At 43.1% G+C, this 26293-nt stretch overlaps 2 protein-coding genes and 1 long non-coding RNA gene across 5 annotated transcripts in view; 1 reads left to right on the forward strand and 2 right to left on the reverse strand.

The window, feature by feature from the left end:
* The window catches only part of SPPL3 (signal peptide peptidase like 3), a 142006-nt gene that overhangs the window by 109179 nt on the left and 6534 nt on the right, over positions 1 to 26293 (reverse strand). The window contains exon 1 of one of the 3 annotated variants that reach the window (XM_084649003.1): positions 16152 to 16358. The exons of the other annotated variants lie outside the window; for them this stretch is intronic. Within the exon in view, the coding sequence (XP_084505129.1) occupies positions 16152 to 16156 (5 nt within the window). The 5' untranslated portion in view covers positions 16157 to 16358. Of the gene's footprint in view, positions 1 to 16151; positions 16359 to 26293 lie in introns of those variants that run through there. 3 annotated transcript variants of the gene reach the window in all.
* LOC311531553 lies at positions 52 to 16250 on the forward strand. Its single transcript, XR_014714239.1, has 4 exons — positions 52 to 186; positions 9949 to 10056; positions 14315 to 14426; positions 16113 to 16250. It is a non-coding gene; the product is annotated as an uncharacterized lncRNA (long non-coding RNA).
* On the reverse strand, positions 7564 to 9109 carry LOC311531776 (uncharacterized protein). Its single transcript, XM_084649475.1, has 2 exons — positions 8398 to 9109; positions 7564 to 7809 (listed from the first exon to the last, which is right to left on the reverse strand). The coding sequence occupies exons 1-2, from the start codon at positions 8835 to 8837 to the stop codon at positions 7752 to 7754; spliced, it is 498 nt and encodes a 165-aa protein (XP_084505601.1). The 5' UTR covers positions 8838 to 9109; the 3' UTR covers positions 7564 to 7751.

The raw sequence follows: 26293 nt of genomic DNA on the forward strand, positions 1-26293 counted from the left end.
AGAGAAGGGCCCCTTTCATTGGAATTTTTCTCTCTCTGCAGCATGCCAGAGCTTGTCTAATTTAGAGCACAATGCACCATGTTTGATAATGCTTTTGGTTTGATTTAGTTTGTCTTTACTCCTGACAAAATGAAGTCTTTACCTCTGTAAGAAAGCAGCCACAATGGATCTTTGCTACTACCTATAGTAAGTAGATTTTATTTACATTAAAGTTAGGGGACATTGTTTGCTTTTAATTCTTACACTAAGCAATTGGTTGTTTTAGCAATAGTGCACTGTAAAGTCATAACATAACATATAAACGTTTGTGTAATTCTAGAATTAAGCCATAACTCTGAATTAATAGCTTCAATTATTTGCCATGATAATGGGATGATGTGCTGAAGTACCTGACTGTAACTCCACTGTAGGGCCAAGTAGAAGACATTAGCCAGAGAAACACTCAACCATATTTAGTATTTTATTAGTAGAGGGAGCAGAAAAATACAACCATCTTTGTATGATTTTATTTTCCCCACTCCCCTAACAACTTTACTCAAATAGGAAAATTACTTTAAAACACAAGAACACTACGAACTACTACTACATTGACTATTACAAAACTAGGTGAGTGAAATCTGACACACCCGACACACCCTCTTGATCCCGTGTTCAGATCTCTTCTATGAGTAAGCTGTAACAATGCATTCCAGCTACTAATTACAGCTCCTTAAAGTTATGGGGTTAGTGCAAAAACCTACTCCAACACAATTGCTTCAACTTCTGTACCGACAGCAATAAAACTACTACTCAGTGCAGGAGCACCTCCCAAAATAGCCTTCCATGCAGATTATGGGATATTGTTTTCAATCAAATCTAAACATTTCTCTAAAATCATTTCATAAAGAAATGCTTGAAAATAAGACAGGCTAATTTCAAAAATCATTGCTTCAGAAAGCTTTTGGGTATAAATAGGCAACATTCTACAAAAGGTAGCTGAGAATTCAAGTCTCAGGTAATCTACAAGAGAATATCCATAGGACTGAATAGAATATCTGAGAGTATTAACAGGTATAATAGAATTCCTTTGGTCTGTTAATATGAATAAAAAATAGAATTGTCTTTCAGTTTACACCACCAGAAAAAACATCCTGGTTTTGTACAGGAAGAATAGTCCTTATTACTCTTCCATAAAGAAGTTTGAGAACTACTGTTGTATGGATGTTTCTCTTTAAAGAGCAATAAATCCATTTTAATGCTCAATATTGCATTTCTGATTCTCATAGTAGTAATCTGTGGAACTGCTCATATTTCCTTAAAGAGTTAACAGCAACTATGGGGAAAAAAAGTCACAAGGCAGCAATCTTACAATTACTTTCAGTTCTAAGACAAAACTCCAGCAAAGGCAATACAAAGGTGCTGCTTAAGTAAGCAGAGTCTTGACAAAGTCTGCACTGCAAACTAAGAACATAAGAATGGCCATACTGAACCGCACCAGTGGTCCAACTAGCCCAGTATCATGTTTTCTGACAGCAGCCAGAGCCAGAGGGCACAAACAGAGCAGGGCAATTTATCAAATCATCCATCCCCTGCTTCTGGCACAGTCATAGGTTTAGGGACAGGTAGAATATGGGGTTGCTTCCCTGACCATCTTGGCTAATAGCCATTGATAGACCTATTCCCCATGAACTTACCTAATTCTTTTCTGAATCCCGTTATAATTTTGTCCTTCACAACATCCCCTGGCAATGAGTTCCACAGGTTGATTGTGCATATTGTGAAAATGTACTTCCTTGTGTTTGATTTAAACCTGCTGCCTATTAATTTCATAGGGTGACCCTTAGTTCTTGTGGTACACGAAGGGGCAATAACACTTCCTTATTCACTTTCTCCAAATCATTCATGATTTTATATGTATCATATCATTTCATCTGTATCATATCCCCCTTAGTCATCTCTTTTCTAAGCTGAATAGTCTCAGCTCTCTCATATGGAATCTGTTTCATAACCCTCGTCATTTTATGACCCTTCTCTGTACTTTTCCCAATTCTAATATATCTTTCACTATGGAGTGACCAAAACTGCATGCAGTACTCAAGGTGTGGGTGTACCATGAACATATATAGTGGCATTTTTATATTTTCTGTCTCATTATCTATCCTTTTCCTAACGGTTCCTAACATTGTTAGCTCTTTTGACTGCCACTACACATTGAGTGGATGTTTTCAGAGACCTATCTATGCTGACTTCAAGAATTCTTTCTTAAGTAGTAACAGCTAATTTAGACCCCATCATTTTGTATGTCTAGTTGGGATTACGTCTTCCAATGGGCATTACACTTTGCATTTAACATTGAATTTCATCTGCCGTTTTGTTACTCCATCACCCAGTTTTGTGAGATCTTTTTGTTGCTCTTTGCAGTCTGCTTTGTACTTAATTATCTTGAGTAATTTTGTATTATCTGCAAACTTTACCACCACTATTTACCCCATTTGCCACATCATTTATGAACAAGTTCAATAGTACACATCCTAGTACAGATCCTTAGGGATTGCTGCTATTTTCTTCTCTACTCCGTGAAAACTGACCATTTAATTCCTACCTTTTGTTTCCTATCTTTTAACCAATGACTGATCCATGAGAGAACCTTCCCTCTTATTCTATGACTGCCTACTTTGCTAAAGAGGCTTTGATGAAGGACCTCATCAAGGGCTGTCTGAAAGCCCAAGTACATTATATCCACTGGATCACCCTTGTCCAAATGTTTGTAGACCCCTTCTTAGAATTCTAACCAATTGGTAAGGCATGATTTTCTTTTATAAAAGCTGTTTTGCCTCTTCTCCAACATATCTTCATCTGTGTGCCTGACAATTCTGTTCTTTATTACAGTTTCAACCAATTTGCCTGATATTAAAATTAGATTTATTGGCCTGTAATCACCAGGATCTGGAGCCCTTTTAAAAACTAGCTTTACATTAGCTATCCTCCAGTTATCTGGTACAGTGCTGATTTAGCTCATAGGTTACATACCCCAGTTGTTAGTTCTGCAATTTCATGTATGAGTTCCTTCAGAACTCTTGGGAAAATACCATCTGGTCCTGGTGACTTATTACTGTTTAATTTATCTATTTGCTCCAAAACCTCCTCTACTGACACCTCAATCTGGGACAGTTCCTCATATTTGTCATCTAAAAAGAATGGCACAGGTGTGGGGACCTCCCTCACCCACATCCTCTGCAGTTAAGAGTGATGTAGAGAATTAATTTAAGTTCTCCACAACCACCATATCTTCTTGAGTGCTCTGTTAGCTCCTCGATCATCCAGTGGCCCCACTGATTGTTTGGCAGGCTTCTTGCTTCTAATGTACTTTAAAAAGAAGTTCTGCTGTTAGGTTTTATATCTTTTGCTAGTTGCTCTTCAAATTCTTTTTTGCCTGCCTAATTATACTTTTACACTTGACTTGCCAGAGTTTATGCTCCTTTCTATTTTCCTTAGTAAGATTTGACTTCCAATTTTTAAAGGATGTCTTTTTGTCTCTATCTGTCTCTTTCACTCTGCTTAGCCATTGTGGCCTTTTTTAGGGTATGTCTACACTACTGAATAAGGTCGAATTTATAGAAGTCGGTTTTTTAGAAATCGGTTTTATATATTCGAGTGTATGTGTCCCCACAGAAAATGCTCTAAGTGCATTAACTCGGCGGAGTGCTTCCACAGTACCGAGGCTAGAGTCGACTTCCGGAGCGTTGCACTGTGGGTAGCTATCCCACAGTTCCCGCAGTCTCCGCTGCCCATTGGAATTCTGGGTTGAGATCCCAATGCCTGATGGGGCTAAAACATTGTCGCGGGTGATTCTGGGTACATATCGTCAGGCCCCCGTTCCCTCCCTCCCTCTGTGAAAGCAAGGGCAGACAATCATTTCACGCCTTTTTTCCTGAGTTACCTGTGCAGACGCCATACCACTGCAAGCATGGAGCCCGCTCAGGTAACCGTCACCCTATGTCTCCTGGGTGCAGGCAGACGCGGTACGGCATTACTACACAGTAGCAGCAACCCCTTGCCTTGTGGCAGCAGACGGTACAGTACGACTGGTAGTCGTCATCGTCATGTCCGAGGTGCTCCTAGCCTAGGAGCTAGGACTGAATTTGGAGTGACTTGACCAGGTCATTCTCTTTAGTCCTGCAGTCAGTCCTATTGAACCGTCTTATGGTGAGCGGGCAGGCGATACGGACTGCTAGCAGTCGTATTGTACCATCTTCTGCCGAGCAGCCATGAGATGTGGATGGCATGCAGTCCTTCTGCACCGTCTGCTGCCAGCCAAAGATGTAAAAGATAGATGGAGTGGATCAAAACAAGAAATAGACCAGATTTGTTTTGTACTCATTTGCTTCCCCCCCCTCCCCTGTCTAGGGGACTCATTCTTCTAGATCACACTGCAGTCACTCACAGAGAAGGTGCAGCGAGGTAAATCTAGCCATGTATCAATCAGAGGCCAGGCTAACCTTCTTGTTCCAATAAGGACAATAACTTAGGTGCACCATTTCTTATTGGAACCCTCCGTGAAGTCCTGCCTGAAATACTCCTTGATGTAAAGACACCCCCTTTGTTGATTTTAGCTCCCTGAAGCCAACCCTGTAAGCCGTGTCCTCAGTCGCCCCTCCCGGCATCAGAGCAACAGCAAACAATCAGGCATTTGAGAGTGCTGTCCAGAGCAGTCACAATGGAGCACTCTGATGGGGCTAAAACATTGTCGCGGGTGGTTCTGGGTACGTATCGTCAGGCCCCCGTTCCCTCCCTCCATGAAAGCAAGGGCAGACAATCATTTCACGCCTTTTTTCCTGAGTTACCTGTGCAGACGCCGTACCACGGTGAGCATGGAGCCCGCTCAGGTAACCGTCACCCTATGTCTCCTGGGTGCTGGCAGACGCGGTACGGCTTTGCTGCACAGTAGCAGCAACCCATTGCCTTCTGGCAGCAGACGGTGCAATACGACTGGTAGTCGTCCTCGTCGTGTCCGAGGTGCTCCTGGCCACGTCGGCTGGGAGCGCCTGGGCAGACATGGGCACAGGGACTAAATTTGGAGTGACTTTACCAGGTCATTCTCTTTAGTCCTGCAGTCAGTCCTATTGAACCGTCTTATGGTGAGCGGGCAGGCGATACGGACTCCTAGCAGTCGTACTGTACCATCTTCTGCCAGGCAGGCAAGAGATGAGGATTGCTAGTAGTCGTATTGTACCATCTTCTGCCAGGCAGGCAAGAGATGAGGATGGCTAGCAGTCGTACTGTACCATCTTCTGCCGAGCAGCCATGAGATGTGGATGGCATGCAGTCCTTCTGCACCGTCTGCTGCCAGCCAAAGATGTAAAAGATAGATGGAGTGGGTCAAAACAAGAAATAGACCAGATTTGTTTTGTACTCATTTGCCTCCTCCCCTGTCTAGGGGACTCATTCCTCTAGGTCACACTGCAGTCACTCACAGAGAAGGTGCAGCGAGGTAAATCTAGCCATGTATCAATCAGAGGCCAGGCTAATCTCCTTGTTCCAATAAGAACGGTAACTTAGGTGCACCATTTCTTATTGGAACCCTCCGTGAAGTCCTGCCTGAAATACTCCTTGATGTACAGGCACCCCCTTTGTTGATTTTAGCTCCCTGAAGCCAACCCTGTAAGCCGTGTCGTCAGTCGCCCCTCCCTCCGTCAGAGCAACGGCAGACAATCGTTCCGCGCCTTTTTTCTGTGCGGACGCCATACCAAGGCAAGCATGGAGGCCGCTGAGCTCATTTTGGCAATTAGGAGCACATCAACCACCACACGCATTATCCAGCAGTATATGCAGCACCAGAACATGGCAACGCGATACCGGGCGAGGAGGCGACGTCAGAGCGGTCCCGTGAGTGATCAGGACATGGACACAGATTTCTCTGAAAGCATGGGCCCTGCCAGTGCATGCATCATGGTGCTAATGGGGCAGGTTCATGCTGTGGAACGCCGATTCTGGGCTCGGGAAACAAGCACAGACTGGTGGGACCGCATAGTGTTGCAGGTCTGGGACGATTCCCAGTGGCTGTGAAACTTTCGCATGCATAAGGGCACTTTCATGGAACTTTGTGACTTGCTTTCCCCTGCCCTGAAGCGCATGAATACCAAGATGAGAGCAGCCCTCACAGTTGAGAAGCGAGTGGCGATAGCCCTGTGGAAGCTTGCAACGCCAGACAGCTACCGGTCAGTTGGGAATCAATTTGGAGTGGGCAAATCTACTGTGGGGGCTGCTGTGATGCAAGTAGCCCACGCAATCAAAGATCTGCTGATATCAAGGGTAGTGACCCTGGGAAATGTGCAGGTCATAGTGGATGGCTTTGCTGCAATGGGATTCCCTAACTGTGGTGGGGCTATAGACGGAACCCATATCCCTATCTTGGCACCGGAGCACCAAGCCGCCGAGTACATAAACCGCAAGGGGTACTTTTCGATAGTGCTGCAAGCTCTGGTGGATCACAAGGGACGTTTCACCAACATCAATGTGGGATGGCCGGGAAAGGTGCATGACGCTCGCATCTTCAGGAACTCTGGTCTGTTTCAAAAGCTGCAGGAAGGGACTTTATTCCCAGACCAGAAAATAACTGTTGGGGATGTTGAAATGCCTATATGTATCCTTGGGGACCCAGCCTACCCCTTAATGCCATGGCTCATGAAGCCGTACACAGGCAGCCTGGACAGTAGTCAGGAGCTGTTCAACTACAGGCTGAGCAAGTGCAGAATGGTGGTAGAATGTGCATTTGGACGTTTAAAGGCGCGCTGGCGCAGTTTACTGACTCGCTTAGACCTCAGCGAAACCAATATTCCCACTGTTGTTATTGCTTGCTGTGTGCTCCACAATATCTGTGAGAGTAAGGGGGAGACGTTTATGGCGAGGTGGGAGGTTGAGGCAAATCGCCTGGCTGCTGGTTACGCGCAGCCAGACACCAGGGCGGTTAGAAGAGCACAGGAGGGCGCGGTACGCATCAGAGAAGCTTTGAAAACCAGTTTCATGACTGGCCAGGCTACGGTGTGAAAGTTCTGTTTGTTTCTCCTTGATGAAACCCCCCGCCCCTTGGTTCACTCTACTTCCCTGTAAGCTAACCACCCGCCCCTCCTCCCTTCAATCACCCCTTGCAGAGGCAATAAAGTCATTGTTGCTTCACATTCATGCATTCTTTATTCATTCATCACACAAATAGGGGGATGACTACCAAAGTAGCCCAGGAGGGGTGGTGGAGGAGGGAAGGAAAATGCCATACAGCACTTTAAGCACAGCACTTTAAAAGTTTACAACTTTAAAATTTATTGAATGACAGCCTTCTTTTTTGGGGGCAATCCTCTGTGGTGGAGTGGCTGGTTGGCCGGAGGCCCCCCCACCGCGTTCTTGGGCGTCTGGGTGTGGAGGCTATGGAACTTGGGGAGGAGGGCGGTTGGTTACAGAGGGGCTGCAGTGGCAGTCTGTGCTCCAGCTGCCTTTGCTGCAGCTCAACCATACACTGGAGCATACTGGTTTGGTCCTACAGCAGCCTCAGCATTGAATCCTGCCTCCTCTCATCACGCTGCCACCACATTTGAGCTTCAGCCCTGTCTTCAGCCCGCCACTTACTCTCTTCAGCCCGCCACCTCTCCTCCCGGTCATTTTGTGCTTTCCTGCACTCTGACATTATTTCCCTCCACGCATTTGTCTGTGCTCTGTCAGTGTGGGAGGACAGCATGAGCTCGGAGAACATTTCATCGCGAGTGCGTTTTTTTTTCTTTCTAAGCTTCACTAGCCTCTGGGAAGGAGAAGATCCTGTGATCATTGAAACACATGCAGCTGGTGGAGGGAAAAAAAAAAGGGACAGCGGTATTTAAAAAGACACATTTTATAAAACAGTGGCTACACTCTTTCAGGGTAATCCTTGCTGTTAACATTACATACATAGCACATGTGCTTTCGTTACAAGGTCGCATTTTGCCTCCTCCCACTGCGTAACTAACCCCTCAACCTTCCCCCCTCCCTGTGGCTAACAGTGGGGAACATTTCTGTTTAGCCACAGGCAAACAGCCCAGCAGGAATGGGCTCCGAGTGTCCCCTGAAGAAAAGCACTCTATTTCAACCAGGTGACCATGAATTATATCTCACTCTCCTGAGGATAACACAGAGAGATAAAGAACGGATGTTGTTTGAATGCCAGCAAACATACACTGCAATGCTTTGTTCTACAATGATTCCCGAGTACGTGTTACTGGCCTGGAGTGGTAAAGTGTCCTACCATGAAGGACGCAATAAGGCTGCCCTCCCCAGAAACCTTTTGCAAAGGCTTTAGGACTACATCTAGGAGAACCGCAAATGCCAGGGCAAAGTAATCCTTTCACATGCTTGCTTTTAAACCATGTATAGTATTTTAAAAGGTACACTCACCAGAGGTCCCTTCTCCGCCTGCTGGGTCCAGGAGGCAGCCTTGGGTGGGTTCGGGGGGGTACTGGCTCCAGGTCTAGGGTGAGAAACAGTTCCTGGCTGTCGGGAAAACCGGTTTCTCTGCTTGCTTGCTGTGAGCTATCTACAACCTCCTCCTCATCATCATCATCTTCTTCATCCCCAAAACCTGCTTCCGTATTGCCTCCATCTCCATTGAAGGAGTCAAACAACACGGCTGGGGTAGTGGTGGCTGAACCCCCTAAAATGGCACGCAGCTCATCATAGAAGCAGCATGTTTGGGGCTCTGACCCGGAGCGGCCGTTCGCCTCTCTGGTTTTCTGGTAGGCTTGCCTCAGCTCCTTCAGTTTCACGCGGCACTGCTTCGGGTCCCTGTTATGGCCTCTGTCCTTCATGCCCTGGGATTTTGACAAAGGTTTTGGCATTTCGAAAACTGGAACGGAGTTCTGATAGCACGGATTCCTCTCCCCAAACAGCGATCAGATCCCGTACCTCCCGTTCGGTCCATGCTGGAGCTCTTTTGCGATTCTGGGACTCCATCATGGTCACCTGTGCTGATGAGCTCTGCATGGTCACCTGCAGCTTTCCACGCTGGCCAAACAGGAAATGAGATTCAAAAGTTCGCGGTTCTTTTCCTGTCTACCTGGCCAGTGCATCTGAGTTGAGAGTGCTGTCCAGAGCGGTCATAATGGAGCACTCTGGGATAGCTCCCGGAGGCCAATACCATCGAATTGTGTCCACAGTACCCCAAATTCGAGCCGGCAACGTCGATTTAAGCGCTAATCCACTTGTCAGGGGTGGAGTAAGGAAATCGATTTTAAGAGCCCTTTAAGTCGAAATAAAGGGCTTCATTGTGTGGATGGGTGCAGGTTTACATCGATTTAACACTGCTAAATTCGACCTAAAGTCCTAGTGTAGACCAGGGCTTAGTCCTCTTACACTGTTTGAGATGATAGTATTAAAATGTATGTGTGTACTTTTTTTTTTTTTTTTTAATTTGGGGGTCTCTCATTTTTGTGTAGTTCCCCTTTTTTAAGTTAAATTCTAGGGTGGTAGGTTTCTTTGGTATTTTCCTCCATACAAGAATGTTAAATTTTAATTACACTGTGGTCCCTATTAGTGAGTTCTTCAGCTATATTCACCTCTTGGACCAGATCCTGTCCGCCCCTTAGGACTAAATCAAGAATTGCCTCACCCTTTGTGGGTTCTAGGACTAGCTTGTCCAAGAAGCAGTCATGTATGGTCTAGAAATTTTACCTCTACATCCCATCCTGAGGTGACATGCTCCCAGTCAATATGGGAATAATTAATATCCCTTATTATTATGAGGTTTTTTGTTTCTTTAGCCTTTCTGATCTCCCTGAGCATTTCACAATTGCTGTCACCATCCTGGTCAGGTGGCCACTAGTATATTCCTACAGCTACTTTCTTATTATTCAAGCATAGAATTTCTACCTATCGAGATTCTATGGTAATGTTTGAAGTTTGAACTAAATCAAGAGCTAGCCTCAATAATACATACCTTGTCACTTCCAGTCTGCATTACAGCAATGCAAGGTCTCTTGCCTTAAAAGCATCAACCCAATGAAAATTGAAAACCGGTGCAGAATGCAGTGGCTTCCTTTCTCAGCGAAGCAGGTTACTGTGAGTATACCATCTCTGTACTCCACTGGGTTTCTGTATATACCATGTCGAACTTAAGGTCTACATTCTCATTTACATAGCTCTAAATGGACTGGGCTAATGTCACTCAGACCTCAGTTGCCATCAATAAGTCTCCTCGGGTATTACGAAACAGTCTATTACCACAATGAAGCCTGTTTGTGAAGGAGACGAGTTTTTCTGAGGCTGACCCAAGGTATTAAAACAGAATCCCACAGGAACTAGAACCACAAAGCTCATCACTTTCCAGCACAAATGCAAAGCACACTTGAATCTTGCCTGTCCAACACCACCCCCTGGTATATCAAGTTAAAGGTTTTATAATCCATGTACGTGCAATCTTTCCCTAAGGGAGAGGAAGACAAGATCCCCACTTAACAGAGGTTAGTCACTGCTTATTTTTAACTGTGGAAGGCATTCTGGTACCATGGTAATAGGCATGGTAAAACACTGAACAGAACAGAAATAAGATGACTTTTGCTATTGAAAAAGCAGATGGAGTTGCAATTTATGCAGTATGAATCCCCACACTGGAGAAAGCAGAACTCTGATGAAGGGGAGGGACTTGGAGGGCTCAGCCTCCTTGAATGAGAAATTTGGACTCCCTTTGCATTGACCTAGCAAACCTGCAGAATAGTCTCATAGAATGCAAGTACTCAGCAACAATCCACACTACATAAGAGTTTAATCTGTGGACATTTTGACTGAAATCCTCTAAAATTAGTTAAATCCCCAAATGTCACACCACTTTAAAACATACTGATGTTAAGAAGATTTAAAATATACAGAAAATTCTGAACCATTCATTAAGAATTAACTTACTTATGGTGTAAAGCCATCCAGAGAGACTAGGATGGAAAAACTGAGCTGTCACTTGCAGGACTGTTTCCAACTTGTTAATGTGTTTCACCAAATCCCCCTACATTAGCCCAGACAAATGCATTCATCTCCTCTCCCATAACATTGAGACAGAAATGTTAACAGTTAATGGTCCTATGCCCCCCATGATAGGGGCTAACCTCATTCAGGCCTTGAATACGAAGTTACACTGGATTAACTTGAGTTTGTTCACTTCAAAATGCCTTGCACTCCACATCTTTTCAAGTTAATTATGTGGCGTTTTTGAGCACAATAATCAATACTCCTTGCAATAGGAGTAGCTCCACTTTTAAAGTGAGTATACTCACTTTAAGGTTCACATGGACATATTTTTAACTACTCCACTTCTGGCAGTCCTCCCGCCAGATCACACCTGGATCAGTCTATGTACCTGTTTTCCCTTCCACTGTCCCATAGTCATCTTGACTTTATCACAGGGTGGATTAAAATCAATGATATTTAAAATACAAATAAAAAAAAACACGGATTATTTTGATAAAATGCTTTTTGAGGAAAAACCTATCTAAAGATAGTTTTAATTAAGATACATTATAGCTCAAAGATATCTCATCATGGAATAGGGATTATAAATTCTAATTCTATAATATGAGACAATATATTCATGTAATGGTTAAGAAATGTTTTGTAAATGAGTTCCAATAGTTCATGGATTAGAGACCCAATCTTATGGGGTTCCAGGGGCTGCTATATAGATTATTTAGCTTATTTCTCTATCTACCCAATGGGACTCAGTGCTAAGTCTAGAAGATACCATCAGAGATGCTTAGTTTTGCAGTTCTCAAACTGTGGATGTGTGTCTCCAGAAATAACAAGCTTGTTAACTGCAAAAATGTTTTAAAATAAATAAATAAATAAATAAATAAATAGAGGTGAAAAATAACAAACCTCAACCCTATCGCCCCTCTGCAAATTAGTGTAACAGAGTCAGTCTCTTACCTCTCTCTAAAAGTGAAAAGTTTTAAAACGTTCAATGAATAAAAGATTGTTGGGGCGGAAAAGATCTGGACAAGGAGAAGAAGTCTGGAGATAGAAGGGACAGGATGTAGAAACAAAAGTGAAACTGTTTGAGCAGCATATTCCAGAAGTCTTGAGGTCTGAGCGTAGCCCTCATTGATTTGAGATTTACTATAGCATTTTCTCACTAGACAGGAAAACCTATAATGGCAGCAGGCCGTAAAAGAGACCCACTTTGTGTCTCATATATCTCTGAGTTGTGAAGAATATGTATTAAGGTTATAACAACCAACAAGAATGCACTTTTATGTAAAAAGAAAAGGAGTACTTGTGGCACCTTAGAGACTAACCAATTTATTTGAGCATAAGCTTTCGTGAGCTACAGCTCAATTCATCAGATGCATACCGTGGAAAATACAGAAGATGTTTTTATACACACAGACCATGAAAAAATGGGTGTTTATCACTACAAAAGGTTTTCTCTCTCCCCCCACCCCACTCTCCTGTTGGTAATAGCTTATCTAAAGTGATCACTCTCCTTACAACGTGTATGATAATCAAGGTGGGCCATTTCCAGCACAAATCCAGAGAGATTGAAGTGTTCTCCGACTGGTTTATAAATGTTATAATTCTTGACATCTGATTTGTGTCCATTTATTCTTTTACGTACAGACTGTCTAGTTTGACCAACGTACATGGCAGAGGGGCATTGCTGGCACATGATGGCATATATCACATTGGTAGATGTGCAGGTGAACGAGCCTCTGATAGTGTGGCTGATGTTATTAGGCCCTGTGATGGTGTCCCCTGAATAAATATGTGGGCACAGTTGGCAACAGGCTTTGTTGCAAGGATAGTTTCCTGGGTTAGTGGTTCTGTTGTGTGGTATGTGGTTGCTGGTGAGTATTCGCTTCAGGTTGGGGGGCTGTCTGTAGGCAAGAACTGGCCTGTCTCCCAAGATTTGTGAGAGTGTTGGGTCGTCCTTCAGGATAGGTTGTAGATCCTTGATAATGCGTTGGAGGGGTTTTAGTTGGGGCTGAAGGTGACAGCTAGTGGCATTCTGTTATTTTCTTTGTTAGGCCTATCCCGTAGTAGGTGACTTCTGGGAACTCTTCTGGCTCTGTCAATCTGTTTCTTCACTTCAGCAGGTGGGTATTGTAGTTGAAAGAATGCTTGATAGAGATCTTGTAGGTGTCAAACAGCCACACTATCAGAGGCTCATTCACCTGCACATCTGCCAATGTGATATATGACCAATCCACCCTGTTATCACCTCTCCAATTAAATGTTGGAACTCAGCCAGATTGTGCCCCTTTGAGACCAGGTAGTGATGAGTTTACACACCCAGTCATATACCGATTATAGTAACCATAACATCCCCATGCTTCTGCATGGACCCCACTAGAGCTCCTGGATTTTATTACCCTCTTTGGAGGCCTGCATGTACAATCCCACCTGGAGAAGAGTTGTCAGAATGCAGACACATATAAGACACGAGCAGAGAAAATGAAGAAGAGGGAATGCAGTACCGAGTCAATGCAAAGGAGCTCCGGTAGAAGTACCTGAAGGCAAGGTACAAGAAGAGGACCTCCACTAATGCTTCCACTACCTGCCCATGCTATCAGGAACTGGACAGCACTTTTGTTAGCAATGCCATCACCATACCTAAGAAGGCGTGGACAGTTTTCCACAAAGCACCCCAGACAACACAGCAAGAAACAGCCTTTGACACCATGTTGACCAAGATTTTCCAGGGCAGCCAAGAACTGTACAACATGGCAGATTCAGAGATTACATGAGACTCCCATGTGGACAGCCATACTGACAATCACCCAGAAAATGCTGCAGAGTGGTGCTGTATCATTCAGTATTATGCACTGTACTACAATACAGCGGCACTGGGAAATTTAAGATACTGTTCTCTTACTCTTCTCTGGGTACTGGCTCCCTACCACCATGTTCCCAAGCTGCTTCCTGCTCACTCTCCCTCCTTTCCCAGTCCACCATGCCCCTATTCATGATATTGGCACCACAAGGATTTAAAGAAAATGAAACACTGCATGGTAGGCATGTTTATTGTAGATGTAGATATAGAAAGAGAAATAGCAGTAGAAATAGTACTTTGGCTCAGTCATTAATGCCCCCAGTTTTTAGGAAACTTCAAATTTTATACTGTAAATTGCCCAAATTAGGCTACACAGATATTTAAAGTGCATATGGATTTTAAGCCATTATAAGGCATTAATGGCTACCTAAACCCCTTGGGTTCAGATCAATTACTGCAGAATTTTATTCATTTCATAATGCACTTTATGCTGATTTGTGGGTGTCAAAGAAGAGAACTTAAGGCAAAGATTGTGCTCTATTTTGGCATGCACACTGAAAGGCAATGCAGCTTTCTCAAGACAGAAGCTTCCTTCCATTCCTGTATCAGCAGAAGGGACACCATCCTGGTAAACAGCAGCACTGCATACCTCTCTGGTTTGCCCATTGTCTTGGTAAGTTAAATCACTTTGATTTAAATCAGTTCACCCTGCTGAGGGCTGACCTGGTAATAGTCTTCAAATATGTTAAGGGCTGTTATAAAGAGGACACTGACCAATTGTTTTCCATATCCACCTGCAGACAGGACAAGTAATCAGTTTAACCTGCAGCAAGGGAAATTTAGGTTAGATATTAGGAAAAACTTTCTAAACATTAGGATAGTTAAACTGGAATGGGTTACCAGGGTAGATTGTGGAATCCCATCATTGGAGCTTTTTAAGAACAAGTTAGGGTATGTCTACATAAACGCATTTTCCAGCAAGCTGGAGTGTGAACTACCACACGCTGTTTGTTTGGACCCTGCCGCTTTGCACTAAAAGTTTAGTGTTTTGACCTACCCAGTTTCAAAGCAGAGGAGAACCAAGTGCAGTAGGAAGCTTCTGGTGTGTGGCAGCAGAGCCCACGCCGACACTTAGGGTATGTCTACACTGCAATTAAAACACGCAGCTGGCCTGTGCCAGCTGACTCAGGGCTCAGGCTAAAGGCCATTTAATTACAGTGTAGATGTTTGGGGACCCTTCCACTTTGCAAGGTCCCAGAGCCTGTGTTGCAACCCAAGACCAAACATCTACACTGCAATAAAAGAGCCCCTTAGCCTGACCCTAGCTAGCCTCAGCCAGCTAGCATGGGCCAGCCGCAGGTGTCTAATTGCAAGGTAGACATACTCTAGGTGTCTGTGTGGGCCATGCTTACATACACCAGAGTTACGTACATTAGTGCACTTTGATCTACTCTGCTTTCAACAGGATAGATAAAAGAATGCTAGAGAACTTTTAGTGGAAGTACAGACATTCTCTTAGTATGCAGCACATTAGGGCAAGGCAGATTTACAACCCAGCTTGCCATGAACTAAATATTCATACAGAGAAGCCCTTAGACATGTCAAGAATGATCTAGGTATATTTGGTTCTGCCGCAGCACAGTGGGTGGACATGAACTAGATGACCTCTGGAGGACCCTGCCATCCCTAATTAATACGATCATATGATTTCGCACTCTGAGCACTGATTCTGATCCTGAATGTTATACGTTCAATAGCCCTAGACCCTTGAGAGAGATTCTCAGAGTTTACATTTTTTTCAGCAAGACTCGTCTCAAAATTACATGGCATTCCATTAGTTAGGAGTGTGAAAACTCCAACTATCCCTCTTTTTTGCACAGAGCTCAGTAGATCCCCTGAATATTATATGAAATGGGACCACTGACAAATCAAAACATACCACAACAGTGGAACTGGCAGACAAGTGAGGAAGAAGAGACCAAAAGCAAGCTTGAAAAATAAGAACAGCATTAGCTCAATTATTTTCCTATAGAAAGCATGAAAATACCACTAATACATCTTAATACTTAGCACTTATAGTGCACTTTTTATCCTTATATCTCTTCAAGCACAAAGACCGGCACTATTTCCATTTTATAGATAAGAGAGCTGAATCATTAAGAAATTAAGTGACTTGACCAAAGTCACAGTGGCAGAACTGGGAATAGAATCTAGGTCTCCAAGGTCTCAGCCAGCTTCACCTCAACCATCTTAGACCTGGTTCTATTCCCATCTCTGTTGTTATAACCTTGGTCAAGCAATTTAATCTTTCAGTGCATCATCTGACAGTCTAACATCACACCTTTATGTCCTGTTCAAGACAAGGCCTGAAAGCACATCATCTCGATGCTCTACCCACCTCATCTGGCTCCCAGTTCTCTTTCAATACCAGTTCCACATCCTCATCCTGATCTTCACTGCTATCAACAGATCTGGCTCCAGCTGCATCACAGACCACCTCTCCATCATCCATAACCCAGGACTGCTGCAACCTTCTGGAACAATGTAGCTAACAAAGCCCAGAAATAAACACATGAGAAATAAGAGTTCTGTTCACATGCTTCTTTTGTGGAAAAAATTACTAGAGATTAGGCAGAGCCAAAGTCTGATTTCTGAGCATGCTGCAAAACACATCTATTTGAACTTGAGAGGGTAGACAAGCACGTAGAACATGACCATTCAGATTTAGTTTATCTGTGAAGTGCTTGGATATGTTGGCAACGAGCACCGCAGAAAAGCCTACGACACCCTCTGATGGGTAGGAATTAGTGTCCGGGCAAGTGGAGGATGAAAGGAGGAGAACTGTGTATACAATTTCCTACAAAATTTTAGCTTTTCTTTTAAAATGTTTCTAGCCCTTATGGTTGCAAAATTTGCCTAGTGAAAATGAAGCAAATGTCAACTGATGCAATGTTCTCCTCAGGAATATAAAAACAGCTTCAATGCCTTTTGTTGCTGTTCAGAGCTTTCACTGCTTTGCAAGTTGATAAGACTTCTCAGGTTCACTGTTATTCAATACCCCAGGGCAACAGAAAATCTGACAAAAACGGTGATTTTCTGCTATTGCTTAGGAAAGCTAGACCAGCAGCAGTCAGGTAATGCATAAAACCAAAAAGGTGTCTGAAGGAAGGGTAAAGTTGCAAAACCATCCACTGCTTCGTAGCACTAGGAAAGGGGTGGAAGTGATAAAGATGCTGTCATAAGTCTCTTAGGAATGTTTCTACTCTTAAAACAGCTGGGAGTGGGATTTGGTTCAAGTTAAAAAGTGCAAGGTTGATATCAAAGATGAAACCCCTCAGCAAGGCCCAGCCTGTTCCTCCTTTCCAGCAGCCAAGGATTAGGTTTCACCAATGTGTTGCTGTTACTTACACATTCACATGTTCTGTATCATCCTCAGCTAGCAGGAATTTGATGCAGTTGTCAATCTTTACTATGATGTAAAATGAATGCTTGTAATTCTTCCAATACTTAAGAATTTGCTGATAGCATTCTCTGCCCCAGATGTGATGTCTGAAATGCTATTTTGTTAGTTAAAATGTTACTGGTCTTCTTGAAGAGCTTCTTTTGCCTTGGCTGTGGGTGGGGAATCTAGTATTTACTGGACACCCAGCTGGTCTTCCGTCACTGTGGACCTCTCCCCTCCCTGGAGGGTCCTCTTGCTCCCTAGAAACACATCATTGTTACTGGCTTACTTCCGGATCCTCAGTAACACATCTTCCCAGAGGAAATTAAGCTAAGTGGAGAGGAGTTTGTTTTGGGGAAGAACAGATTCCTTTTCCCCATCTCTCTCTCACCCCATTTCCACACAGACACCCCCGCCCCCCCCCCCCGTTGTGTTGTTGTTGTTGTTGTTGCTTTTAATATCCTAGATTTGGCCTAATTTCAGTATGGTGAAATGCAGAAGACTTTGTTCTATTAGAATTTATTCTCAGCTCTGTTAAAAAACAATGTAAGCAACCCATCAGACCCTCAGTTACCTTATCCATAAGACAAACAACCTAAAGCGTTACTCAGTAAAAACTGTAAAGCATACAGATTTACACTAGTCAGCAGAAAAGGTAACCCATGGTATGCTGGCTCCCAATCCAGTGCACTTTGCTATAGGCTCAAGAGTACTCTGTGGAGGATGGTCTCTTTCAGAGTCATCCTGTGCTGACACTGCTGAACAATGGCAGCTTAGTTTTGGCTTTTTGTTACCAGAAGATGTCAAATTTTAGAGAAGAACTCGAAGATTTGGGGAAAATAAAGTTAGTCATTTGAATTACAATGAGCCACCAATGTGATCTGGCTGTGAAAAAAGGGCAATTGTAATCCTCGGATGTATTAGGCAAAGCATTTCTACTAGAGATGGACAAGTATTAATGACATTATATAAGGCATCCATAAGACCTCACTTGGATCCTGTGTACAATTTCAGTCATAGAATCATAGAATCATAGACTATCAGGGTTGGAAGGGACCTCAGGAGGTCATCTAGTGCAACCCCCTGCTCAAAGCAGGACCAATCCCCAATTTTTGCCCTAGATCCCTAAATGGCCCCCACAAGGATTGAACTCACAACCCTGGGTTTAGCAGGCCAATGCTCAAACCACTGAGCTATCCCTCCCCCCGATTAAACAGGTCACTGTGCAGGGAGCTGCTCCCCTGTCTGCCCAACCCCCATGCATCCAGTCACCCATGTTCAAGACAGATTAATTTAAACTGAAACAGGTCCAGAGAAGAGCTACTAGGATATGGGGATTGGAGAGCCTATCTTATGAAAAGATACCAGAAACGCTTGGCTTGTTTAGTCTCACAAAAAGAAAACAGAGGGGATAGGACTGCTTTCAGTACATACATTAGGTACTCCTGGGGGAATTCTGCACCACTGCGCATGTGCAGAATTCATGTCCCCAGGAGACTTCTTTGCTTCATCACAGAAAAATGACTTCTGACAGGGAAGCAAAGAGAAACTGCATCAATGGTCATGCACCCCTCTCGAGCAGCCCGGGCACATCATTTCAGGCATCCAGAGCAGCAAGCAGAAAGGTAAATCACTGCAGGGGTGGGGAAGCCCTGGCCAGCAGATCCTATCCTGCACCTGGCTCAGCTGCTAATTTTGACTGGGGCTGGGTCAGATGCACCCCCAGCAATCTCCCCCAGTGCAGGAAACTTCCCATCCTCCCCTCCTAACTTCCAGTCCCCATTGCTCCTCAGCTGTGGGAGGAGCGGTCACTGTGCAGGGAGCTGCTCCCCTGTCTGCCCAACCCCCATGCATCCAGACCTCTCCATACCCAGACCCCCCTGCAAAGCCTCAGCCCGCTCAGAATCCAGTCACGAAACCCCCTCCACCTGGACCCTCACCCCCTGGCACTCGGAGCCCCCCGCCAAGCCTCATTCTCTCACACACAGACACACATCCCCGCTAAGCCCCAACCACCTTCACATGAACCCCCCTGCAGAGTCTCATTGTCCCTGCACCTAGAATCCCCCAACAAGCCCCTGTGCATCCAGAACTCTACTGTATCTGGACGCCCCACCGAGCAGCCCTCACCCAGATTGCTCAACACAGAACCCTCTCACCCCACATCTGTATCCCCCTCACACTACCTTCTCCACATGTGGATCCTGCTGGGCTGAGCCTGCCTACCATACCTGATGTGCCTGGTGTGGACGGGCAGGGCCCCAAGATGTTTCTGGGGCAGGTCTGGGCCTTGCACTGTGTCATGGCCTGGTGCAGCCTCACTGCCAAGTCTATGTCCCCAGGAGAAGGGGGGAACCGCACAGCGATCTCCGACATCTGTGCAGCCAGTGGGCCTGTGTTCCCCATTGCCATTCTGGAGCCTCCACATTTATTTATTGACAAATAAAATTGGTCGTGTATACACCAGGGCTTAGATTGGCTTAAGTATATCGCATAAGGTGTGCAGCATAGTTAAGTCGACCTGCCCTTCTAATGTAGACCAGCTCTAAAACTCTATGATTCTAAATAAGAACATTTAGATCTGTGAAGTTTGAAGTTGGTGAGTACTATAGTTGGTGTAAAATTAAAATAAAATTTGGTGCCATACACAGTGAAAAGTTTGAGACTTTTTTTGTTTAAAATGAAAGTACAGTCCCTGCTAACCAAAGGGGAGAAAGGGAAAAATTTTACATTTAGACAGATAGGACATATTGCAGTTGGCTCTAATAGCCCTAAAAAGAACGTTTTAAAGAATGCTTTATACAAACATCTATCAGACTAAATAATACAGAAGTAAAAACTGAAGAAAGTTGCAGTACCAGCACTGGGAGAGAGCTCTCCCAGTGCTGTAAAAAACAACCTCCATGAGGAGAATGGCTCCCAGCACTGGTGCACTGTCTACACTGGCACTTCACAGCACTGAAACTTGCAGCGCTCAGGGGGGTGTTTTTTCACCCATCATTATACTACCTAAGCACTAAAGAAGTCATTTAGTTTCACAAAAGACATATCAGAATCTGACCTTCCCTTCTTCCAGGGTCTGGAGATACTTTCTCACCAGTTATTGCAGGAAAGGTAAACTAATGTATGGACTTTGAGGCATACTCTGAAGGTTTTTGCTCAATTTTATCTCCTGCAGTACTTCATTTAATACTTCAGCACTTTTGAGAGAATGCATTAAGTCTTGATCTCAAGCTTCATCCTAGGCTTTATCAACCACACTGCCAAAAGGCCATTGCTTTCTCATTGTGAAAAGAAAGAAAGGTTGTCCATGATACTGTAGATCTTGACAATCAAGCCCAAGGCCTTACTCAATCTGAAACCAATTCATGCATTCAGAACTCACTTCTAAAAGAATTTGCTATCATACTAAGTGTCAGCAGATCCTGAAGATTCATTTTAATTGGTCTACAGAAGTTTGAAAACACAATGCAGCACTTCCATTTATATCCTGGATTCAGAATAAAAGTATAAAGAGCTATGACTATGGTAAATGATCAAAAGCAAAAGTTAAAACTGAGTAACTGATCAAGAGCATAACCTGTGTTGGAGAGATGTGTACTTGGTCAGATACCATTTTGCACTTTCGAAGTTTATGGGGTATTTTTCTGACCTGTGATTAACTGATACTATCATTTCTCTGTAGCATTTGAATTAGACCAGCGGTTCCCAAACTTTAACCATCATTAGAATGTCAAGTCTCGTGAACCCCCTCCTAAAAATGAATATTTCCAGGGATTTTCTCCTTTACCTGAATATAAATTATAAAAGCAGTGATCTTGGAAATATAAAATTTGTTTTTATGACATGCTTATTACACACTATTATTAATTACTACTTATTACAGTATTTTATTACATTATGAAAACGGCAACACACTTCCAAGATCTCACTTTCGTAGCTTGCATCACTTTGAATAACCACTTATAATCACTTGTTATAAGACAAGGCTCCTATGTTTCATCAAGAAGTATCAGATGTGAAACACCATGAAGGTATTTAAGAAATGAACTCAATGAGTTCCTCCTACGCAAGCATTCAGGTCTTGAGCAGTCCAGGCAAACAACGCATGTTACAACACAGCTTAAACTTGTTCTTCATAATTTTTAAAACAATACTAGCTGCCTATTTAATTTTTAAAACAGCAAAAAATATCCACCTCCCTTTCCATTTCTTCTAAGGAGTCTTGAAGTTTAAATCTCCTCAGTGTGATAGATACGCTTGCTTTGATCGGCTTAGCTCTTGGAAGTCCAGGGGCTCCGGACTGCTGGTCCCATGCTGCCCATGGTTCCTAGGGACAACTCTATCTGCCATTAGGGAATTTTTTCCCCAAGAACCCCTTGTAACATTTTGCGAACCCCAGTTTGGGAACCACTGAATTAGACTAAATGGAAAGAAGTCAGCCAAATAGAATACAGAGATGCAGTATGGTTACTGAATTGGTTACTACAGTCTAAGCATGTGCAGGAGGGGAAAAAAAATTATAATGATCTTTTTAATCTAGCAGAGAAAAGGATAACAATTCAAAGGCTGGAAGTTGAAGCTAGTGAATTCAGACTGGAAATAAGATGTCAATTTTTAACGGTGAGAGTAATTAACCATTGAAATAATTTACCTAGAGTCATGGTGGATTCTTTATTACTGACTATTTTTAAATGAAGATTAGACATTTTTCTAAAAAGATATAGTCTAGAAATTCTTTTGGGGAAGTTCTATGGACTGTGCCATACAGGTTGTCAGACTAGATCACCACAATGGTCCCTCCCAGCCTTAGAATCTAAGACTCTGTAAACCTATGAATTCACAACTGAATGAGAGTTTAGTTCTCAAGAGAAGTCGGACACTTTAAAATATTTTGCTCTACAATAGTTCTGTTCCTTTGAAGCAGAGAAATCAATTTACAAACTATTAACTAATTTCATTCAACACACCTGTAAAGTATCTAAGGTAAATAATAGGTCTGTCAAGCGATTAAAAAAATTCATCACGATTAAACAATAATAGACCACCATTTATTTAAATACTTTTGGATGATTTCTACATTTTCAAATATATTGATTTCAGTTACAACACAGAATACAAGGTGTACAGTGCTCACTTTATATTTATTTTTGATTATAAGTGTTTGCACTATAAAAAAGTATTTCAGTTCACCTAATACAAGTACTGTAATGCAATCTCTATCATGAAAACTGAACTTACAGATACAGAATTATGTACAAAAATACTGCATTCAAAAATAAAACAATGTAAAATTTTAGAGCTTGCAAAGCTACTCAGTCCTACTTCTTTTTCAGCCAATTGCTCAGACAAACAAGTCTGTTTACATTTGCAGGAGATAACTCTGTCCCCTTCTTGTTTACAATGTCACCTGAAAATGAGAACAAGCATTCTCATGGCACCGTGGTAGCCGGCATCACTAGATATTTACATGCCAGATGCGCATGCTTCAACCACTTTTCCAGGGGACATGCGTCCATGTAGATGATGGCTTCTGCTCGAAAACCATCCAAAGCAGTGCAGACCGATGCATGTTCATTTTCATTATCTCAGTCAGATGCCACCAGCAGAAGGTTGATTTTCTTTTTTAGTGGTTCAGGTTCTGTAGTTTTCGCATCGGAGCGTTGCTCTTCTAAGACTTCTGAAAGCATGCTCCCTACCTCGTCCCTCTCAGATTTTGGAAGGCACTTCATATTCTTAAATCTTGGATCCAGTGCTGTAGCTATCTTTACAAATCTCACACTGGTACCTTCTTTGCATCCGAGGCTGCTGTAACATGAAATATATGGCAGAATGCAGGTAAAACAGAGCAAGGGACGTACAATTCTCCCCCAAGGAGTTCAGTCACAAATTTAATTAACGCATTATTTTTTTAACGAGCGTCATCAGCATGGAAGCACATCCTCTGGAATGGCGGCCAAAGCATGAAGGGGCATATGAATGTTTAGCATATCTGGCACGTAAATACCCTGCAATGCTGGCTACAAAAGTGCCGTGCAAATGCCTGTTCTCACTTTCTGGTGACACTGTAAATAAAAAGAGGGCAGCATTATCTCCTGTAAATGTAAAGAAACTTGTTTGTCTAAGCGATTGGCTGAACAAGAAGTAGGACTGAGTGAACTTGTAGCTTCTGAAGTTTTACATTTTTTTTTTTGTTAGGTACCTGCACTCAAAAGCAAAACAATCTACATTTGTAAGTTTCACTTTCAGGACAAGGACTACACTACAGTACTTGTATGAGGTGAACTGAAAAATACTATTTCTTCTGTTTATCATTTTTACAGTGCAAATATTTTTAACCAAAATATACACTTTGATTTCAATTACAACACAGAAGATAAGATATATATGAAAATGTAGAAAAACATCCAAAATATTCAATGAATTTCAATTGGTAGTCTTGTTTAACAGTGCAATTAAAACTGCAATTAATTTTTTAATAGTGATTAATTTGAGTTAATCGCATGAGTTAACTGCAATTAATCGATAGCCCTAGTAAAAAATGATCACTTCCCCACTCAGATACTCTCATCATTGAGGTGAAACAAAGTGGCTGTTCAACTATCCATAGCAACAGTTAAAAAAAACAAAAAGAAACACCACACTTCACAGGACATGAAGAACGTAAGCTGAAACTGCAAGGAAAATTTAGACAGAAAACTTTTACTCAAGTTGGAATCTAATAATGAAACTTGCATTAATACTCCTACAATCTCCTTTAATCTCTTTAATGACTTCAGGACCCCAATTTTTACATCTAAGCCAGCAGACAGTATCACCTCCAGTTGTTGTACAATACCCCTTAACACTATTGGGGGAGATTGGCTCAATATTGACTTGCAAAGAAGACTGCCACCCACAGAATCACCAACACCACCATGCCTGCAGCAGTACATCTGCAGCTTTTGGAGATTTCAAACCCAAGTAGTGGTCCTACCTATCCCTATATAATTTTTACGTCAGATGGGGATCACAGCAGAATGTGACATTGCTGCAGGCCTCTAGAGGCCATCTGTCTTTAATCCAAGTTGAAGTTATTACAAAATTTGCACTGTGCTCAATTTAGTCCCCACTGTTTTTTACTTCATGATCAGGAAACAACTTCAAGTTATTTAACTACATAAATGCCGGTACTATTCCCTGCCCAGCTTCAGTTGACCCCGTGTTCCTTGTCCCAAAGTCTTTTTCAGTCTAGTCCTGCCTAGATTAGCGCACAGTCTAAAAAAGCAAAGCATAGGGGAAAAGGGATTTAACCAATGAGCAATGCAATAAGGGTGGAGATAGGTACATAACTCATGTTTGTTATTCCAAATTTACTACAGGTCAACTCCACTGACACGAGATAATACAGATTTACAATGGTTAACAGTGAAATTTGGCTGTAGATTTCAGTTCTTGACAAATTTAAGAGTAAAAGTTAAATTTTATCTTCATATATGAGCACAACTTCCACTGAAGTCTTCAGGTGATATGACTAATTAGGGGTAGAATTTAGCCCTGTATGTTTTGTGATTCCTCTCCTAAAAAAGTTAGTATAATAAGAAGGTAATTTTTAAATTTTCATTTATTGTAATCAGCCTCACACTCCCAAAGTGTCCTCACTGCAGAGCTCACTCAAGTTAGCCTAGCTGAAGTGAGAGCAGCCATGCTACAAAACGACACTTGAGCTGCACAGAGTGATTTTCTTTGCAGCTGAGGAACTGTGCTAACTTAGGGCATGGCTACACTTGCAGATGTAGAGCGCTTTGAGTTAAACCAGCCTTCGTAGAGCGCAGTAGGGAAGGTGCTGCAGTCTGTCCACACTGACAGCTTCAAGCGCACTGGCGTGGCCACATTTGCAGCGGCATTGGGAGCGCTGCATTATGGGCAGCTATCCCAGCATGCAAGTGACAGCAACATGCTTTTCAAAGGAGAGGCGGGGGTGGAGTGTGACAGGGAGTGTGTTGTGTTTATGTGGGGGGACAGAGAGTGGGTTTTGGGAGGGCTGAGAGCATGTCAGCATGCTGCCTCGTAAGTTCAGACAGCAGCAGACTCCTCTTCCCCCCCGCCCCTCCCTCTCTCACACACAGCATTCCATAGTAATGGCTGCTTTGTCTCGGAGCAGATAAGCAGCTGGCTGTCAGAAACGGAGCTTTCAAACGGCATATCTGTATTCCTGCAGCAAGTTCAAATCAATGAGAAGAGTGGCCACGTAACTTAAGGGGATTATGGGACGTTTCCGGAGGCAGATCAGAGCGCAGTAATGCAGCGCCTTGTCTACACTGGTGCCGCGGCGCTCCGGGGGGGGGGGGGGGGCAGCAAACGTTATTCTACTTGCTGAGGTGGAGTACCAGCAGCGCTGTAGCCGCAGAGTCAGAGCGCTCTAGATGCCTTGCCAGTGTGGACGGGTAGCGAGCTAGTGCGCCCGGTGCTCCTTTATTGCGCTGTAACTCGCAAGTGTAGCCAAGCCCTTAATCTATAGATTAATGATGGGCCAGCCTATTTGAGTTAAAAGCATCACACCAAACTTGAGCTAAACACCTTTTTTTGGGGGGGGGGGATGGGGATGCTGGACCTGAGCTGGGGCAACACTGAATTAACTCAAGTTACCTATGAAGTGAAGCCAAGACCACAAAATTTTGAATCTAAATACACTGTAAACACACAGCTGATTAGAAATCACCATGGGACAAGGATAGCATTGTGTGTTTATGCTTATTTGAGAGCACCTTGCCTGCTGACTGATTTGACAGTTCACAAAACTGAATTTCCATATAAGCATACCTGTCCCATTTCTTTTAATATTAACATTTGATAGACACACCTGGTCTGCTAATTTGTGTAATCAGAGATTTCACTCAATTTAATAAAATCACTAAAAACGACATCATGGGTACTGTAATGATGCTGACCCCATAACGTGAACACCCTGTTAAATAGAAAGCTTTCATTACTATACCTCTGTATAAAGTCTCCTTAAACAAAATCTCGCTGTTGTAATGGCTGTTTTGTAACCGTTGTTTTGGTTACAATATTTACATGGTAAGGATTAACCTGTTAATTCCTAAATAAAGGTAATA

The sequence above is a fragment of the Lepidochelys olivacea genome, assembly GCF_965140295.1.
Source record: "Lepidochelys olivacea isolate rLepOli2 genome assembly, chromosome: 15".
Lineage (NCBI taxonomy): Eukaryota > Metazoa > Chordata > Testudines > Cheloniidae > Lepidochelys > Lepidochelys olivacea.

Coding starts and splice junctions, on each gene's coding strand:
- LOC311531776 (XM_084649475.1), bottom strand. CDS start 8,837: ATGCCAAAACCTTTGTCAAAATCCCAGGGCATGAAGGACAGAGGCCAT. Junction 7,810..8,397: donor AGGCGGAGAAGGGACCTCTG/GTGAGTGTACCT, acceptor TCCCTCCACCAG/CTGCATGTGTTTCAATGATC.